This window comes from Callorhinus ursinus, unplaced genomic scaffold (assembly GCF_003265705.2).
Source record: "Callorhinus ursinus isolate GAN/ISIS: 27379988/994484 unplaced genomic scaffold, GSC_fseal_2.0 scaffold10, whole genome shotgun sequence".
In the NCBI taxonomy this organism is placed as follows: domain Eukaryota; kingdom Metazoa; phylum Chordata; class Mammalia; order Carnivora; family Otariidae; genus Callorhinus; species Callorhinus ursinus.
Window position 1 is genome coordinate 26,805,678 of NW_027397072.1, and position 20,023 is coordinate 26,825,700.

The 20,023-nt window shown below is 34.2% G+C and overlaps 1 protein-coding gene across 12 annotated transcripts in view; it reads left to right on the forward strand.

Annotated features, from left to right (window-relative positions):
- The window catches only part of BIRC6 (baculoviral IAP repeat containing 6), a 230,257-nt gene that overhangs the window by 117,955 nt on the left and 92,279 nt on the right, over positions 1-20,023 (forward strand). For all 12 annotated transcript variants that reach the window (XR_012379690.1, XM_073897238.1, XM_073897243.1 and 9 more), the window contains 11 exons: positions 858-974; positions 3,177-3,331; positions 3,844-3,970; positions 6,141-6,251; positions 7,876-8,009; positions 10,842-10,969; positions 14,695-15,257; positions 16,230-16,405; positions 17,594-17,690; positions 17,830-18,024; positions 18,869-19,069. Coding sequence is in view for 11 of the 12 variants with exons in the window: in XM_073897238.1 (XP_073753339.1) it covers positions 858-974; positions 3,177-3,331; positions 3,844-3,970; positions 6,141-6,251; positions 7,876-8,009; positions 10,842-10,969; positions 14,695-15,257; positions 16,230-16,405; positions 17,594-17,690; positions 17,830-18,024; positions 18,869-19,069 (2,004 nt within the window). In the remaining variant the exon portion in view is untranslated. The remainder of the gene's footprint in view (positions 1-857; positions 975-3,176; positions 3,332-3,843; positions 3,971-6,140; positions 6,252-7,875; positions 8,010-10,841; positions 10,970-14,694; positions 15,258-16,229; positions 16,406-17,593; positions 17,691-17,829; positions 18,025-18,868; positions 19,070-20,023) is intronic.

The window sequence follows — 20,023 nt, forward strand, 5'->3', positions numbered from 1 at the left end:
CAAATTTACCATTTTAACTATACAGTTCCATGGCATTAAGTACATTCACAGAGTTTTCATTTTTTGTTTTTATGTACAAATTGTCCCAGATTTGACCAGCGGGGATGGATCTCCTTTAGCTTATCTGTCTCCTCTTTCTTTGAGCACGTCCTTGTTTTCTGGCACAAGATGCCCCAGGCTAATCATTTCCTTTACCTTCCCTAGACTGGGAATTAACTACTTCAGAAGGGAGAAGGGCTTTTCAAAACCCTTTAGTGGAAGAATGTGATTAAGAAGCCAAGATTTGGGTACTAGGCATACTTCGTATTTTGGTGGTTGCTTCTGTGCCCTCTTGGTGGACAGATCTAGGGGACGTGTGTTTACACACATTTGCATCTATATTTCTGTATCTGCCTTTTTATCTAGAATGTCTTGACTTCATATCAATATATCTGGCTGTAATCTAACTCTGTAGGCTTCATTTTATTTTTTTAATTTTTAAAAAATTTTTATTCATATTCCAGTTAGTTAACATACACTGTAATATTACCTAGACTTCATTTTAACTTTCTCCCTTTCCATATTTCCATATCTTTTCTCTGACAGTGAGGAACCTGGTTCTCATTATCCTTAACTTATTTGCTTCCATTATCATTACTTCATTTATTTGATCCACCTCACTCTTATAACTGGTTTCCCATCTCTAGCCTCCTTTGCACAGATGTGCCTGCTGTGGCTGATACTTCCTGACAGGTTGTTCTTACATGAGGACACACTCTTCACCCTCTTTTGCATTTGGATGTCAACATTTTATTGTAGGAAGTAGGACATGAGTAATAATGATCAAGTAGCTCTTTTTCTTTGAATTGCTTTTGTAGCCCTAGATGCTCGCCTAGAAGTTGGACTTGAACAGCAAGCAGAACTTATGTTGAAAATGATGTCTACTCTGGAAGCAGATTCCATTTTACAAGCATTAACAAATACATCTCCTACGTGTAAGTGAAAATCACCGTTGTTAGAGTATTGCAGTGAATGATTTATCTCTTGATAATTTTTAATTGCATTCAGCAGGGACAGATTTTTAAATTCCATGTGTGGTACGAGGCTGAGGGGCTAAGCATATAGCACCTCTCCCTCCCTAAGTTAGTAGCAAGTTGAGAAATAAGACAAAGGATTAATAAATTGGAAAAGTGGAAGGGGAGCAAAAGACCTCCATGTAGTAATGTGCTTACATTCAGTCCAAAGACCTGAATGATGTTTTTGTTACTGTGTTGTGAGGTTAATGAAATTCCAAGAGTTGTCTGCTTAGCTAGCTGCCTGGGAGTTCATTGCATTATATCCACATCTATGATAAAGTGGGTTTTTACGTACAATAATCACCCCTTTTCTGGGAGAGAGATGTTTCAAGACCCCCATTGGGTGCTTGAAACCACAGATAGAACTGAACCCTACATATACTATGTTTTTTCTCTACATACATACTTAGGATAAAGTTTGATTTATAAATTAGGCACAGTAAGAAATTAACAACAATAATAAAATAGTTATCATATACTGTAATAAGGGTGTGAATGTGAATTCTCTCTTTCTCACAATCACCCTTCTGGTGGTGATGTTTGAAGATAAAAGCCTGCATGATGAAGTGTGAGGTAAATGATGTAGGCATTGTGAGGGAGTGTTAGTGTACTGTTGACCTGACTGCAGTGGTCTGCTCGTAACAGAAACCAGAAACCAGAAACCGTGGAGAGCAGAACCCCAGATAAGGGGGCATTACTGCAGTGACATCTTTACCGTCCTTAAAGATTAGGATGGAAGAAATATATATGGGCCTAACTGAACTGCTGAATTGAGAGGGTTTACTACCTAATTATCTACATCAAAGGAAGGCATATGTTTTATATAAAGGACCAGATAGTAAATATTTGAGGCTTTCTGAGCTGCACAGTGTGTGTTGTAACTACACAACTCTGACTTTGTAGCAGTAAAGTGGCTCAGTATCTAAACCGGTGGGCATGCCTGATGCAGAAACTGTGACACAGCCTGTTTTGATCATTGATGAAGTAGAATACTAGACTTGGGTAGATCGCCTCCTATCAGGTGAGCACTTGCTCAGTTAAGTTAGATAGCAGCCTATCTCACAAAGACAAAAGATTGAGGAGCTGTGCTAAGGAGATAGGGATGTTTTTATTTTTCTTAGGCCTACAATTACTTCACCTCTCTGGAGCATGGTCAGTGAAAGTAGATGTACTAGTTAGAACCTAGGAAGAGCATCATGTTCTTCTTCCCCCGTGAAGGGGAGTTCACGACGCGTTAGAGAAATTGGGGTTTTTAGACATGTTTGTGTCAAATTGAATTCTTTCACTTGGTGGTTTTCATTTATTTCTTACCTTAGGAAGTATATAGCAAAGCGAAAAACCGAAGAAAAGGTCTAGTGTTCTATCATCTTGCTATTGGTACACTAGTATTGTATCTTATCTCTCATGTAATGGAGGGATCTCTTTTGTTGGGCAGCCTCTCTGTGACCACAGACAACTCAGGACTGACCTGAGTAGCCCTTTTCTTTGTTAGACTTTTCTTGTTTAAAACAATTTATTAGAAGATGATTTTGTGATTTATATCTGTTTCTCTTAATATTGTGTCTTTTGATTATTGTCCTGTTCAGAACTGTGTCCCCTTTTTAATATAACTTTCTGAATATATGAAAAACCTCTCTCAGAGCTCATGTATTTCTCTGCTCCCCATTAATGTATACTCATTTATTAGTTTGGTGTGTGACTTGGACATCAGAATTTTTTAATGCTTCCCAGATAATTTTAATGTATAATTAAGGTTAAGAATCAGTGGACTTGAGTCTAAATTTTTCTCAAACTACTTTCTTAAATAGTCAAGATTCTTTTTCTTCTTTTCCTCATTTATTAATTATGAAAAAATAGAAAATAAAAATTGCTAGAGAGTAAGGTTTTGTTCCTTTAATGGACAAATGCTGTGAATTGGGGAGCTTCTGTCTTTGGTGATTGTCTTTTTGACTTTCAGGTAATGTAAAAATAAATTTCCAAAGAATATAATGATCAACTATTCTTAGGAAACCAATTAAAAGAAAGTTTTTTAAGATCTTCACTTAACCTATACATACTAATAGCTGGTGAACATTTCTCCTGATACTTTGTGATAAAATCGTAATTGTGTTTAATTTTCAGTATCACAGTCTCCCACTGGAACAGATGATTCACTTCTAGGGGGTTTACAAGCAGCGAACCAATCCAACCAGCTTATTATACAGTTATCATCTGTCCCAATGTTAAATGTTTGTTTCAACAAACTTTTTTCCATGCTTCAAGTCCATCATGTTCAGGTATGACTTCAGGAGAAATGTTGTATTTTCACGCGTTATTGCAAGCCTAGTAAAAGATGAAAATAACTGGGGAGATCTTTCTCAACCTGACAGGGATGATTTATTCATTATCTCAGATGGAAAAATATTGGAGATCCTTTGATAACCACAGATCCTCAGTGATAGGTTATTTATAATTTTTATGATTTTTAAGATTTATTCCTGTAGTTCCAATTTTATGTTTTACATACACCTGTATTTAAAGACTTGAATCACCTATTTTAATTTAGAAAATTATTATGTATTAGGTAAATTATAAATTTTAATTCAGTTTAAATTTTCTTTCATCAAGAATTTTAAGATGTGTTTGCTTGCCAACTGAATTAAAGTAACCAGAGGAAATACTTAATAGAAAAATTAATTACTCAAAGGGATTCGTTCGTAAGATTTTTGTTTAAATATATTTCATTATATAATAGGTACTTTTTTTGTTTGTTTGTTTGTTTTCCCTGTCAATTTTCATTCTTTTTCAGTTGGAATCACTTCTCCAGTTGTGGCTCACATTGAGCCTGAATTCTAGTTCTTCTGGAAACAAAGAAAATGGAGCAGACATTTTTTTATATAATGCTAATCGAATACCTGTCATTTCATTAAATCAGGGTAAGATTTATTAGAAGGAGAATTATTAACATAGCATAAATAAACTAAAAAGGCAACAGTTAGGTTAATATTACCTAATCTTTATCATTAGGTTTATAATGTTTTAGTGGGAAAAAAAACCCTTTTTTTATACATTGACTTAATTTTCAGGAAAGAGAACAAAACACATTTTCTCTGGTTTTTGTATTATCTTGTGCCCGTGTGTAACTAAAATTTGCAGTGTTAATCTTTATATTTCCAAAAAATACCATCTTGTTCGTGAGCTGTTCTGTTGCCACTGCTGTTTCGGAAAAATGCGAATCAGCACCGGGGGAATTGATAACTTGGAGAAGGAGATCACATTTCCTGTGGAAGTTGTATTAGTTAGCTTTTGGGGTTTTTTGTTTTTGTTTTTGACAAATGCAAGAGTGTTAAAATAATGGGAGTAAAATAATATCCTTCTACAGAAATACAGTTAGCCTTTAGCTCTGGCTGCAGGAATCTGTTTTCATTATATTTTAAGAAAAGTGTAAATGATCATCTATTTCTGCTGCTTTCTCTTTCACAGGGGTGCATTCTGTATCTTGCATGGCTCTCATAGGCTTGTCTTTAAACCGTAGCGACAGCCCCCACTGGCTCATGGTCCCACTTAAATCTGTGTTGTCTTGGCAAGAGCCAGTCCGGCTTTAATTAATAGGTTTTCATCTCTTCCACTGCACTAATAATTATTATAAATTGTGCTCCCATTGTTATTTTCAACTTTGTTATTGTGAAAATGTTACACATAAACAAGAGTTAATGAGTAAAACTAAATAAGTGTTCATTATTATCAGATATCTGGTTAGTATTCAGATTTCCAGTTGTCCCAATTGTTATAAAATTTTTAAAATTTGAAATAGAATCCATATAAGATCCACATATTTTAATTATGTTTCTTTAATCCCTCTGAATCTGTATAGGTTCACTCCATGTCTTTTTTATCCCTTAACAAAGTCATTTATCAAAGAAGTTTGATCTTTTTCAGCATTTCCAGGGTCCTGATTTTTAGTGATTGTATCTCCATGATGTCCTCTCGATTTCCTATAAAGTGGTAGTTAGACCTGGAGCTTTATCTGATTTTTTTTAAAAGGCAGTTTCCTAGGTTGCCTCTCTTTTTACATTGTTAAGTAACGACAGTGATGCTTAGTGCCATTAATAATTCATTAGAGGTTTCAAAATGAGGATAGTCGAATTCTATCACTTCTTTTTTTAGTTGAAACACTTCGATAAAGAGAAAATTCCTTTCATAGGCTAATATGTCACCCTCTGTTGGTAGTTTGTATAATAGAGGCAGGGAAAATGCCAGAACTGTTTTTTTCTTTTTTTTTTTTTTTTAGTTTTTAGTTTTTAAATTGAATTGCTTCACAAGCAGTCTACGTGCACAGTTAGTTTCTTTAATAAATATCTGTATAAGTTTATGGTTTTTACTTTTTTTTTGTTTCAGTTACCATTTTTGTGCTTACTGATGCAGAAATTTTGCCGTTTGTGGTCAGTGAGGCGCTCCTTTCTTAGCTGTTGTTGTTATATATATATACTATTGTTAGCTTTCAGTGTGATAAATATTCCAGTCTGTGTGTATTTTAGCCTGAAATCTGGAACCAGCCATTTTTAAATGGTGTTTTAAGAGCACAGTCTGGGCACTGTATTAAGTTCGTACATTTTGAATAACTTCTTCGGCTTCTCCAGCTCTCATAAGCACTTTCTATTAGGGCCTTGCAAGTGACCTAATTATTCTAGTTTGTGCTTTTGTTGCGAAGTCGCATTGGTTTTCAGTGGTCTCACCCCATCCCTGTTTTTCTAGTATCCCCTATTGTTTTCGGTTTTGGTCTTGCAGAATGTGAAGATTTTTAGTAAAACAAACGATGTTGCAGTAGAAGTGCCTATAGTTTGAAGAGGACAACACATTTATAGTGATAACACTTTATGTGTTGCAGGCTGAGCTTTAAACTTAGCCATAAAATGTTATTAACTCTTAATTTTCAGTGATATTTAATGGGGAACTCTTTTCATTTCTATGTTTTGAGGACACTAGGTAATGAATTGATTGAAAGAAATAGTGTCATTTTTTAATTTATCTGTTTTATTTTTAATTCTTAATAAACATTTGGTTTTCCTTAATTAAAAATTTTCCCCCTTTCTCTTTTCTGTATAGCATCAATAACTAGCTTTCTCACCGTGTTAGCTTGGTATCCCAACACTTTACTCCGGACATGGTGCCTTGTGCTTCATAGTCTAACACTCATGACAAATATGCAGCTTAATCGTAAGTGCAAACATTTATTCCTTTACATCGAACTGTTCCTTTAAATCTCTGACCTATACTTCTTTATTCTTACGTTCAGATTCTTAAGATTTTTCCAAGAAGTGATATAGTTGTGAAAAGATTATGTTCCTTATTTGACTGTATCTCTTCTGAATTTGTTCTTATGTATCTTAGGCTTTGTGTCTCCTTACTTTGATAATACACTGTAATCTACCACCACAAGTTCAAATCATAGTTTTACTTTCTAAAAGCTTACTACTTATTAAAATAAAACTGATTGCTTTTTGAGTACAAAATCAAATGTTCACTGTTTTATGTTATTCTTTTTAAAGTAACTTTGCACTCAAAAAAATGATTTATTATATTCATAAATATGTATGATTAGTTTACCACATCTAAAAGCTGTATTCATAGAATATAATTGCTTTTTCTCAGATTGTGATAATGGGTTTTCTACTTTCTTACTCCACCCCCTTTTCTTCATTATAATTAGGATAGTAAAATAATTTCTGCACCTTTTTAGAAAGGAACTTTTAGTGCTTTCTATGACTATGTGTCCTGAAGTCATGAAGATAATCTTACATTATCTTTTGTAGTGTGTATTGTTTTTATTTTTCACGTTTAGGTCTGGGTTTTATCTGGCATTCTTGAGAGTGTTGTGAGGTGGGGATGAAAGTTCATAGCAGACAATAAGGCCTAGCCATTTATGAATTGAAATCTTCATTCTGTCTATAGGTTATGGTAAGAGGTGGGTAAATTTCATCCCCATTCTGTTTGAGATTAATTTCATTAAATAGAAAGCTCTGTCACATTGATAAAATGTCAGTTTAAATCATTGTTTAGCATTAAACTGCTATTTTTTTCATTTGGAATGTTTTCCACGTATGGGATCGAAAACATCACTCTCTCATATTGAAGACAGATTTAACGCAAAGGATAGTTTATTCAGTTCAAAAAACTGGTGTGTTTACTGTATATCATTTAACAGTGTACAACCACTATACTACTGACATGCAAAAGTGAATAGTTTTTGCCTAGATTTATCTTAGAAAGCAGGGTTAAGATTTACCCAAAAAGTAGATCCCTATTTCTGAAAGGGAAGTAATTACCAAGAATAGGCTCACCAAAAGGTCAGTAAGCATTTAATTATTTCTTTTCCACTTGACTGTATACTAAGTAAGACGCACATTAAACCAGATATTTTTTATAGTCTAATCTATTTTTTATAGATTAGAAGAGAGGGAAGATAGATGAAAATAGAGAACGAGTCCAACTTAGTCAATACAGTAGAGATTCAAACCCTTTTAGTAAACTAACTCCCAGGGGCGCCTGAGTGGCTCAGTTCGTTAGGTGTCCACCTTTGGCTCGGGTTATGATCCCTTGTATCCCATTCACTGCTCAGCAGGGAGTGTGCTTCTCACTCTGCCCCTTGCGCCTCTGGTGCTTTCTCTCGCTCCCTCACTGTCTGAAATAAATGAATAAGATCTTAAGAAAAAAAAAACAAAACACTAACTCCCAGGAATTTGTGAGTTTTCCTTGAAACTAAAAGATATTTTATATACTGTATTTCTGTTGTTTCAGGGTCCATTTGTTAAGAGCATTTTTGTTTTTAAATGTTTTACAGCGGGTTCAAGCAGTGCCATTGCAACTCAGGAGAGTACTGCTCATCTGCTGGTTTCAGATCCAAACCTGATTCATGTCTTAGTGAAATTTCTTTCGGGCACCAGTCCACATGGAACAAATCAGCACAGTCCACAGGTAAGATGACTTTTGGAAACTAGTGATAGGCCCAGACTATTCAATAAACACTTCTGTAAAGAAAAACTTAATGCACCTAATATGTAATTTTTATTGCTAAGGTATTAAATGATACTATTTTACATATCCATATAATATAAAATGTTTTGAATAATATGTAATAATAGCTATACTGAAACTGAAGCATAGTAGGTAGTAAATTTTCTCTTGAATTTTTACTGGATTTTTGTGCAGGTATGACATTAATTTTGGATATTTTTGTGCAGGTATGACATTAATTTGGATAATTTAAGAAACATTCTGAAAAAATACCTGAAAGGGAAGCATTTCAGAAATTTTAGAATTAAAAACATTTTTAAAAATAATGTACCATGTTAATGACCTACTGTCAAGATTGATAATTAACCTAGTTGTTGAACAAAAAATAACAAGTATTGCTCAGAGCTTACAAACATGTTTTAGTCTTACTATAAACCTCCTTTATGTCAATTAATTTCTTGTTACACTGTACTGCTTTTTAAATATTTCTACTTCATTTTATTTCTTATATAAAATATATATTTAGTGTTCATAGCATCTTTTCAGTGCAGGTTATGCAACGTTACCGTCTTTTTAAACTTACCATCTTAAATTCTTCTCTGGATTTGCCATTAGACAGATTCTCATTTAGCCGTCTAGTGTGTAATAGTACCATCCTTTCTAATGTTTCATTTATTCAGTAAGTTTTTAAGATGCTTCCGTGTGCTAGGTCCAGGTATTGTTCTAGGTGCTGGGGATATAAGGAGTTACCAAGACCAAGTCTTTGACTTCTTGCAGCTTAAATATGTTGGATATGTTTAGTCTGTACTCTCATATTGCATGTACTTTCATTTTGCAGATCACAATAAAACAAATGAGACAAGGATGAAAATAAGAAACTATTGTAGTTAGATGGGGCCAGAATGTTGGTGGGAGCAGAGGCATATTATCAAGGGATCATTGTACATAGAGATTTATGAATTTGGAATGTGAAGGTTCCTGGGATCATTGATTCTAATAACTTCATTATTTTACATATGAGAAGATGCATTATCTGCATTGCCCACAATTACACACCTTATTAGCAGTAGAACTAGGTATTGGAGAGCATGCTATTGTATAAAACAGTTTTTTTTTCCCGCTTTTGTTTTTTTCAAAGCAGAGTAAGTTATTGAAGATCAGAATTTCCTCTGATATCTTAGTTGTATATAGGAAGTTTGGTTAAGAATGCTATGATTTATGTGCTCAGTATTAGAAATTAAAAGTTTATCTAACTTTAAAACAGTTTGAAGAATTACATTTTATTTTACTATAACTCCACCTGGGTTTTATGATCATAGCAGATTGGGATAGAATAAAATCACATGGAGAAGTATTACAAAATATTCCAAAACATACCTGAGGTTACATAGTGTGGTTCTCACCATTTCTTTCATTGATGAGACAGAAGTTTGGGAAAGCGGTCTTTTATGAATTGGCACAGGTTTGTGTTTTTGTTTTTTTTTTCTTTAGTTTTTTATTACGTTAATCACCATTCATTACATCATCAGTTTTTGATGTAGTGTTCTATGATTCATTGTTGGGTGTATAACATCCAGTGCTCCATGCAGAACGCGCCCCCCTTAATACCCATCACCAGGGGCGCCTGGGTGGCTCAGATGGTTAAGCGTCTGCCTTCGGCTCAGGTCATGATCCCAGGGTCCTGGGATCAAGTCCCACATTGGGCTCCCTGCTCCTTGGGAGCCTGCTTCTCCCTCTGCTTCTCTCTCTCTCTCTCCCTCTCTCTCCCTCTGTCTCTCATGAATAAATAAATAAATTCTTTTTTTTTTTTAAAGATTTTATTTATTTATTTGAGAGAGAGAAAGAGAGAGAGCGCATGAGAGGGGGGAGGGTCAGAGGGAGAAGCAGACTCCCCGCTGAGCAGGGAGCCCGATGCGGGACTCGATCCCAGGACTCCAGGATCATGACCTGAGCCGAAGGCAGTCGCTTAACCAACTGAGCCACCCAGGCGCCCAAATAAATAAATTCTTAAAAAAAAAAAAAACCATCACCAGGCCAACCCATCCTCCCACCCCCCTCCCCTCTAGAGCCCTCAGTTTGTTTCTCAGAGTCCATCGTCTCTCAGGGTTCGTCTCCCCCTCTGATTCCCCCCCCCTTCATTCTTCCCCTCTTGCTAGCTTCTTCTTCTTTTTTAACATATATTGTATTATTTGTTTCGGAGGTACAGATCTGTGATTCAACAGTCTTGCACAATTCACAGTGCTCACCATAGCACATACCTTCTCCAGTGTCTATCACCCAGCCACCCCATCCCTCCCACCCCGTTTGTTTTTACTTTTAGAGTTTTTTCTTTGTGGTTTTGTGTTTTTTCATTCTCGATAGTATTTGCTCTACTAGTCATTGGAAGCATGACCATTTGTGGATCACTTAACCTCTTTGAATGCTTCTGTTTTGAAATGGGTAGTAAGGTTGTTTGTGAAAATCAGTGCAAAAGTTCCTTATACTTTTGACAGCATTATGAAGGCATTTCTTGTGTAATTCAGGTGATTTTTTTCTGTTTTGAGTTATATAAACCTACTATAAGTTCTAAACCATAATGATAAAATTATGACACTAGAATTTGTGGTTTTCAGTTTAAATATGTTAAGACCTAAAAAAATCAGTTGGTTTCCTGCTATCAGGAAATATTAATGTTAATATTTTCGTTCTTCATATGAAAAGTTAAAAGAGTATAGTGCTTGATTTAACACTTGATAACATTTATAGAATTATTCATTTAAAAATTATCAGTAAAAAGTTTTCGATTCTCTTCAGGTTGGTCCAACAGCTACACAAGCTATGCAAGAATTTCTTACCCGATTGCAAGTGCATCTTTCTTCAACATGTCCTCAGATATTCAGTGAATTTTTGCTCAAGCTAATTCATATACTTTCTACAGAAAGGTAAATTTCAATGTATACATATATTCCTGATATAGAAGTAATATGTGATCCCTCAGATAAACGCTCCCTTACCATTTGTTAGGGGTTTATCTGGGCACAGATAAGCAATATAGTAGGGATTAAGGGGAAAGGGTTTATCCATTTCTCTCCTGACTATTTTCATTCCATTTTATTACGGCTCTCTCGGATTCCTGAACTCTATGAAAGATATACAGTACATCAAGTCTCTGCTTGCTTTTAGTGTTTTCATAGATTAGTGAAATTTACTTGAAGCTGTTTAAATTGTTGTAGAATACAGAGAGAGTATTAAAGCTACCAAGGATTTTACTTGAAACCTATATGTAAGAAAACTGAAAAAAATAGCTTAAAAAAGAAAATTAGAAGGGCGCCTGGGTGGCTCAGTCAGTTAAGTGTCTGCCTTAGGTTCAGGTCATGATCCTGGGGTCTTGGGATCCAGCCCCGCATTGGGCTCCCTGCTTAGTGGGGAGTCTCCTTCTTCCCCGACCCCTACTCTCTCTCTCATAAATGAACAAAATCTTAAAAAAAAAATTACATACCAATCCCATAGAGAAAGCCTAAATAAATTTATTAACAAAATCAGGCAGTATGTTAAAAGAATGAATTGTGACCATGAGTGGTTAAAAATCATAATACATAACATATTAATGAATCATTATCTCATACTGTAAGACATTTCATAAAATTGACATTACTTTCTGATGAAAACTTTTTTTTTTTTTGAGAGAGAGAGAGCAAGAGCACATGGGGGTGGGGCAGGTGGGAGGGACAGAGGGGGAGAGAGAATCCCAAGCGGGCTTCATGCCCAGCGCAGAGCGCAACACGGTGCTCCATCTCACTTCCCCGAGACCATGACCTGAGCCAAAATTGACTGAGCCATCCAGGAGCCCCATGTTTTCTTTGTTTTTAAGAAAGTCTCTGGTATTCTGATAAATTAGCCAGCAGCTTTTAGGTAAATTAATTTTGTGACTGAAAAGAAATACCCCATCTTATTATAAAGAGGGCATTCAATTTTATCAAGTAAGTGTTTTGCAGATACTTTCTATCTGTGGATTGTATTTTAACAATATCCTTCAAAAAACAAGTTTTTTATTTTGATGAAGTCTTATTTGTTAAGTTTTCCTTTATGTATTATTTTTGTGCTATAAAAAAAAAAAACCTTTGCCTAATCCAAGGTCATACAAATGATCTGTGTTTTCTTATAGAAATTTTATAGTTTTAGTTTTTACATTTATGTTGCATTTGGGTCAAAGTTTATTTCTTTGCCTGTGGATGTCCAATTGTTCCTATGCCATTTATTGCAAAGACTGCTTTTCATTGAATTATCTTTGTATGCATTTTAAAAATCATTGACCATATTGGTTTTGCAGTTTCTGGACTCTCTTCTGTAGAATTGATGTTTGTGTCTACACTTTTCCAGTACCATATTGCCTTGGTACCTCCATAAGTTTCTTGAGATCTGATAGTGCAGATTTTCCAACTTTGTTCTTTCTTCAGAATTGTTTTGGCTATTCTAGTTCCTTTGCTTTTCCACATATATTTGAGAATACATTTATTGATTCTTATCTGCACTGCCCGAAATAAAACAAAATAAAACCTTGCTGGATTTTGATTGGGAATGCATCAATCTACAGATCAATTTAGGAAAAATTATATAGCCTCTTCGGATTTTTCTTTGTATAGAGTCACATGGCCAGTGAATGAAAACAGTCTTATTCCTTCCTTTCCAATGTGTGTGTCTTAGCCCCTATGCCCTACCCCGCCGCCTCCCCTAATGCCCTGGTTAGTACCTCCCATATGATTGATTGAAGTGGTTCAATTTGCCCTCTTTGTTTTTTTCTCAGTCTTAGAAAAGTAAAGGTCTTTCAGAAGTAGAAATGTTACTAGCTGTAGCTTCCTTTGTAGATGACTGATACCAAGTTCAGGAGGTTTTTTTGTGTTCTTAATTTGCTAAGTCTTTAAAAAATCATGTATTACTCTTGGATTTTGTGAAGTGCTTTCTCTGTATCTTTTGAGCTGATCATATGTTGTTTCTTGAGTAATCTATAAATACGGTGAATTACACTGATTTTTTTTTAAGTGTTGATCAGTATGTATTTCAGGATATACTCATTGGTCATGAGGTATTATCCTTTTCATACTTGCTGAATTGAATTTAACATTTTGTTGATTTTTGAATCTATGTGTTTTATGAGGGATGTTTGCATTTTTCTTATAATGTCCAGTTTTTATGTAAAGTGTCTGTTTTTTATATCAAGGTAATCCTGGACTCATAAGTCGGGGTATCCCTTTTCTATTTTCTGAAGGAGGTTGTGTAAAACTTATATTACTGCTCACTTAAATATTTGATAGTACTCGCCACCGAGGCATACTGAGTCTGGAGTTTTCTTATGGGAAAAAATGTTCCATTTATTTCATAGGTGAAAGATTATTCAGGTTTTCTGTTTCTTCTTGAGTGACATTTGGCAATTTGCATCTTGAAGGAATTTGTTCATTTCTTCTATGTTGTTGAATTATTGGTGCTATTTCCTTATCCATTTAATGTTGATAGGCTCTAGTTTGATTCCTTTTTCTCATTTCTAATACTGGTAATTTTTATTTATTTATATAGGTCATTCTTGCTAGAAGTTTATCAATATTACTGATATTTTCAGAGAACCAGCATAAAGCTTTGCCCTGCCATTCAGTCCCGTTCTGACACTTTCCAAAGTCAGCATCAGCTTCACAGGTTTAACTCCTCAGTCCCATAAGACTTCCCTCACTTGAGAGGGCATTTGTAAGTCCTAGGTCCCAGGCTACCACACTTCTGTCAGATTTGGATACAAATCCAGGGTTTCTCACAGCACTCGCTTCAGTTTTGATAGTTTGTAAAAATCTCACCTAGAACCCGGGAAAAACACTTTACTTACATATACTGGTTTATTATAAAGTATATAACTCAGGAACAGCCAAGTGGAATAGATACATAGGGCATAGTGTGTAGCAGGGGGTTGGGGAGGTTGGGTGCCTGTGAATGGGTATGAACACCAAGGGTTCTGTGTTATTACCCTTGCATACACCAGGATTTAGCAAGTTGTTAAATATTTTAGTGGAATTCTTCTTACTCATTTGAATGTTGCCAGTGTCTCTTCTCAAATTCTGTCATAGGAGAGCCAGTGCTTTTTGGAGGTGCCTGTCTTTTCATGGATTTCAAGCCCTCTGATGGGTTTATGTGACATTATAACTAGTTTCACTTTCTCTTGTTAATTTGGAGGCACTGTTCTCTCCAGCTTTTTATATCTTAGGCATGAGCAGAACTGGAGAACATTTAATTTTGATGCATAAAAATTATTTGACTGAATCTTAATTTTTGAACATCATAATCAGTACAGAGTGTTTAAAATAGCACCATTTGAGGATATGAAAAACCAGAGCTTATTCCATCATGAGGAGTGCCATGTGATGCTGAAATATTTTAGTCTGGGGTTTCAAAATCACCTCTTTGATTTACTTGTCCTTTGGTTTTCTATTTGGAGGGGAAGTCATTTTTGATTTTGTGTAAAATGGAGAAGAGAGTAAGAACAACTCAGGAGGAGATTGAAACTATTTGCCTGCAAAATGAAATAGTGAATACCAAGAGTTTAATTGCTAGCTTTCTTGTGTTGTGATGGTTACTTTTTTAAAAAAGTTTAACAGGGATTAATTTTTAATCCTCTCTTTTTCTGCAGGGGTGCTTTCCAGACAGGCCAAGGACCTCTTGATGCCCAAGTAAAGCTCTTAGAATTTACTCTGGAGCAGAATTTTGAAGTTGTTTCCATTAGTACTATTTCTGCTGTAATAGAGTCTGTCACCTTTTTAGTGCACCACTATATCACTTGCTCAGACAAAGTAATGTCTCGAAGTGGATCTGATAGCTCAGTCGGTGCTCGAGCATGCTTTGGGGGACTCTTTGCCAACCTCATTCGTCCAGGTGATGCAAAAGCAGTTTGTGGTGAAATGACAAGAGATCAACTCATGTTCGATTTGTTAAAACTGGTTAACATTTTAGTACAGCTGCCTCTTTCAGACAATAGAGAATACAGTGCAAGAGTGTCTGTGACCACCAATACAACAGACAGTGTTTCAGATGAAGAAAAAGTCTCAGGAGGCAAAGATGGTAATGGAAGCAGTAGTGGTATTCAAGGATCACCTGCATATGTCGCTGACTTAGTGTTAGCCAACCAACAGATCATGAGCCAGATTTTGTCTGCTCTGGGCCTGTGTAATAGCAGTGCCATGGCGATGATAATTGGTACGTATTGAGAATATTTCATCTTATACTTGTTTCGGGTATTGTATCTCTTTTCATGAGCAACATATAGATTCATTTTTTTATTACCTTATAGTGTAAAGCTACTTGATTGCAAACTTCTTAGCATGATGTAAGTAAAAACTTTTATAGAGTGGCTTCTATCAATAAGTGAAATTGAAATTAGGAAGAATTTTAAGTGTGAATTTTTTAAAAATTAGAAATTACTAACCAAATAACTTGCAGTTTGTTAAATTAAGAAAAAAGTCAGTCTTTTAAGTAAGGTACCACAGTTTATAGTTGTACATCTCTAATGTTTTATAGATGAAGAATTTCACATCAAATTTTGTATTAGGGAACCAGTAAGGTTTATTTATTCACATTTTCTTAAGAAGTGAAATATAAAATTTTTCTGTGACAAATACATCAGTGTAAAATTTCTATATTGTTGCTTAACTTTTCTGCCTGTTTGAAAAATAATATCTGTGTTAATTTTTTTCAAATAATAAAACTTTGTAAATTGTGACAAAATTCATTCCAGTCTATTTTTACTTAATTCTTTGGGTAAGGGAAACAATCATCATATCCTTTTTTTTTAGTTAGATGATTTAAAGTGCAGTTATGTACCCACATCACTGACTTTCTATCCATTTCCTTTCTTCTTCATACATTGCTAACGTGTAAGATGATGTTGCTTAGTCATAGAGCAACTTCTTACTGTCACCAACAATAGAGGTATATCATGTAAGAAGAGATCCAAAAATATGCTTTACTGAATGCTATGATAAATACCTCAGTTTCGTATAGATAGATAGATATACACATACATACATGTACACACACACACATAAAACTGTTACATATCCATCGTTCAGTGGTTTCAGGAGAAATGACTTTGAAGCTTCTGTTTTAATTATTATTGGTTTTTAAGGATATACTTTTAAAAAAATTGTGTAATCTTTTTATTTAAACTAGGAGCAAGTGGATTACATCTTACCAAACATGAGAACTTTCATGGTGGGTTAGATGCCATATCAGTTGGGGATGGATTATTTACCATACTGACAACCCTCAGTAAAAAAGCTTCTACAGTCCATATGATGCTGCAGCCAATTTTAACCTATATGGCCTGTGGATATATGGGCAGACAAGTAAGTTCAATCCAGCAAATATTTCAGTAATGTAAATAGTTTCTAGCAGTGGGAATAGAGAATTATTTATAGAACAGGGAACAGAGGACTCATATCATATACTGGAAAAAGAGCAGCGGCATGAGGTGTGAGAACTATAGACTATTCCTAGAAGTTAGAATGTAAAGTTTTCTAGAGTTGGTATTGTCAGAAATGACCACAGTGATATAAGAATAAAACATTTAACATATTCTTAAATTTTAGATTTTTCCCCCATTGTCTCAAGAAATAGTTCTTTCTTTTCCCCTAGAAATAGCATAGTTGAATAGCAAAATGTTCTCTGTAGATGTTACATATGAAAATTTAATGGAACTTTTTTTCAAGTTATGTTGCATGTTTAGTTTCCTTTCAGCTGAAAGGGATTTGGGTAATTTTAAAAGTAAAAGAGGTTAGAATATTACTGCTTTTTCTCTTTCCTTATAAAATGAAATTGTAGGAACCAGTGTGATTATTTTAACTTCTAGTCCATTTACCGTTTTTTCAAATATAGGTTTTAAAACATACTTTTTTAAGTATTTTGTCAGTGTAAAATTATCATTTTCTTAAAAACTTTATTGCTTATATGTGTGATATATATATGCATATATTTTTCCATGAGTAGATAGATATTTTAGAAGGATCCATTTTTATTTTTATTATTATTTTTAAAGATTTTATTTATTTTTTTGAGAGAAAGAGAGAGCAGGAGCGGGAGGAGATGGAGAATCAGGCTCCCTGCAGGGCTCGATCCAGGACCCTGGGATCATGACCTGAGCCAAAGGCAGATGCTTAACTGACTGAGCCACCCAGGTGCCCTGAGAAGGATCCATTTTTAAATGAAATTAGTGTCTAATGGAAAACAAAATCAATGCCCATTTAAGGTCAAAAATGATAGTAGTAGGTATAGACAGATGCTTTAAAAAAATACTCTGAGTTCAGAGAGGAGACTACACTTCCTTTCTAATTCAGGTAAAATTTCTTATGTATTTTGGGAGATATGTTATATTTAGTGATTTAGATTAAGGCTGCCATTTTAGAATAATTAACTATAAAAGAATATTATATTTAATAAGTTTAATTTTTCTGATTCACAGGAAATTCATAATTAAGATTTTAAAGTCACAATACACTTTTTTCTTTCTTTCTTTCTTTCTTTCTTTCTTTTTAAAGGGCTCTCTTGCTACCTGCCAATTATCTGAACCATTGTTGTGGTTTATTTTGAGAGTACTGGATACTAGTGATGCCTTGAAAGCATTCCATGATATGGGTAAGATAAATTCCAGAAATTGTCATTTAGTATAATCATTTGACAGTGTATGATCTCATTTTTGTGGTGTTCTGCAAAAGGTGACTCAGTGTCAAACTATCTTAAGGTAATTTTCATTTGGTGTTCTTTGTAAATTTAGGTGGCGTTCAGCTGATTTGCAACAATATGGTTACTAGTACAAGGGCTATTGTAAACACTGCAAGAAGTATGGTATCAACTATTATGAAATTTCTTGACTCTGGTCCGAATAAAGCTGTTGATAGCACTTTGAAAACAAGAATACTAGCTTCTGAGCCTGACAATGCAGAAGGGATCCATAACTTTGCACCCCTGGGTAAGAAAAGAATTATTAAATCATATTGGTTTGGGTTTATATAGTTTATTAGCTGGTATGAAGCAGAAATAGTTGTTGAAGTAAGTTGATCATGTTACAGTAACACCAATTACAAACAATTGATTTTAAAGGTAGCCGTTTTTGAAACTATCTGTTGATGAGAGGGAAGTTTTTAATGGTTTTTTAGCAATCACATTTGTTTTTATTTCTGAGTTAAATAGTAAAACAATTTGTGAAACTAAATAGCAAATTCTTAGGTCAGTTTTCATTGTAAATGTTAATCAGTTTAAAGGACTTTTTCTTTCTTATTTTGCATGATTTTTTTAAAGTAGCTTCAGATTTAAATATATAAATATATATTATATATACAAATTTATTTTATAATATATATTATAAAATTATATATTGTATATATAAATATATACTTCTTTTCCCAGCTTACATAGTTTCTTTTTATATATTTCTTTCATATTTCTAACTCAAGAATAGTGACAACTAAAATAAAGGTGATTATTTTCAAGTTGAAGTTTGTCTTGAACGTAGTATTTTTACTTAAATTATTTGAGAGTTGTGCTAGATTTGTTGTTACTACTACTTTAGTTTTCATTCGACATGTGAGTACAAAGAAATTAGACAATAATAAACTTGCCACCTTGCAAGTTGACTAGATGTCCTGATGTTTTGTAAATACTGTGACAAATCATGCTATATGTACTAACAAGCACATTCGTAGCATATGTCACCGTTTTAGCTAATTTTTCTAGTTATTATGATTTGAATAGTTCTTGATGTTTATTTGGTTTCTTTTACAAAGTTCTTTTTATATTTAAAATCTTTGCTGTAGGTACAATTACTTCTAGCAGTCCTACTGCCCAACCAGCTGAGGTGCTTTTACAGGCCACGCCACCGCATAGAAGAGCTCGCTCTGCTGCTTGGTCCTACATCTTTCTGCCGGAGGAGGCTTGGTGCGACCTTACCATTCACCTTCCTGCAGCAGTACTTCTGAAAGAGATACATATCCAACCTCACCTTGCATCTCTTGCAAGTGAGTCATATTTTTTGTAAAGAAGTATAATGAAAATAAACTGTAAACGAGAAACAGTTAAAAATAAGAAAAATATTTAGCAAACAGGGATACACTTAGGTACGATTCTCCAATTGCTTAATTTTGTAGTTTTCTTGTATAATATTCAACATTACCACTGAATCATTTCCCATGAAATGAATTGTCATGGCTATTCCCCTCAAACAAATAGAATGTTGCATGAAATCCAGACAAATATATTTCAGTTATATATAATTTGGCCTTGCCTTTCCTCCCAAATTAAGCTGTAGCGTTGAGATGAGTTAGTTTATACCCCCGTAGATAGCAGTATTATTTTCTCCATCCCTGTCCTCAGTGCTAGTCCTGTAATGTGAAATTAAATCTTTTAGATTTATTTGTCTTTCCCCCTTCCCATTATAAGATAATTACATGTAAGGAATATTTTATTGTAATATTTTGGATATTTGAGTGTGAATTTTTTAATTTGTACTATTTTGAGTATCACTCATTTTGATATGTTTTTGTCACTTTGCAAGTTAAATAATTTAAAAGAATTTCTAGAAAACAAGTTTTACAGTAAGAGGAGCAACAACTCTTTCAGGTATTCATAAAGAAATGTGAAATACTATTTTGCATTTTTTATCCCCAAATTCTTTCAGTATAAACATAGTGATTTTTACAGAATTGTTGAGATTGTCACATTCATTTTTGTTGCTGATTAATTCTCATTGTTGTCAAATGTCAATAATTGGATGAAGAGCTGTGGGAAACTTTGTAGATCCGTGGCATATGTGGAAGAATAAATTTTCCACTTGCAAGATTAGACTACTGTTACTCCCTGGAATTCACACCTCTTAGATAAAAACAGATATAATGGCAGAAGGAAAATGCATGAATTCAGTGTTTTTGCCAATCAAAAACAACTGTATTGTAAAATATAAGTCAGTATAAGAT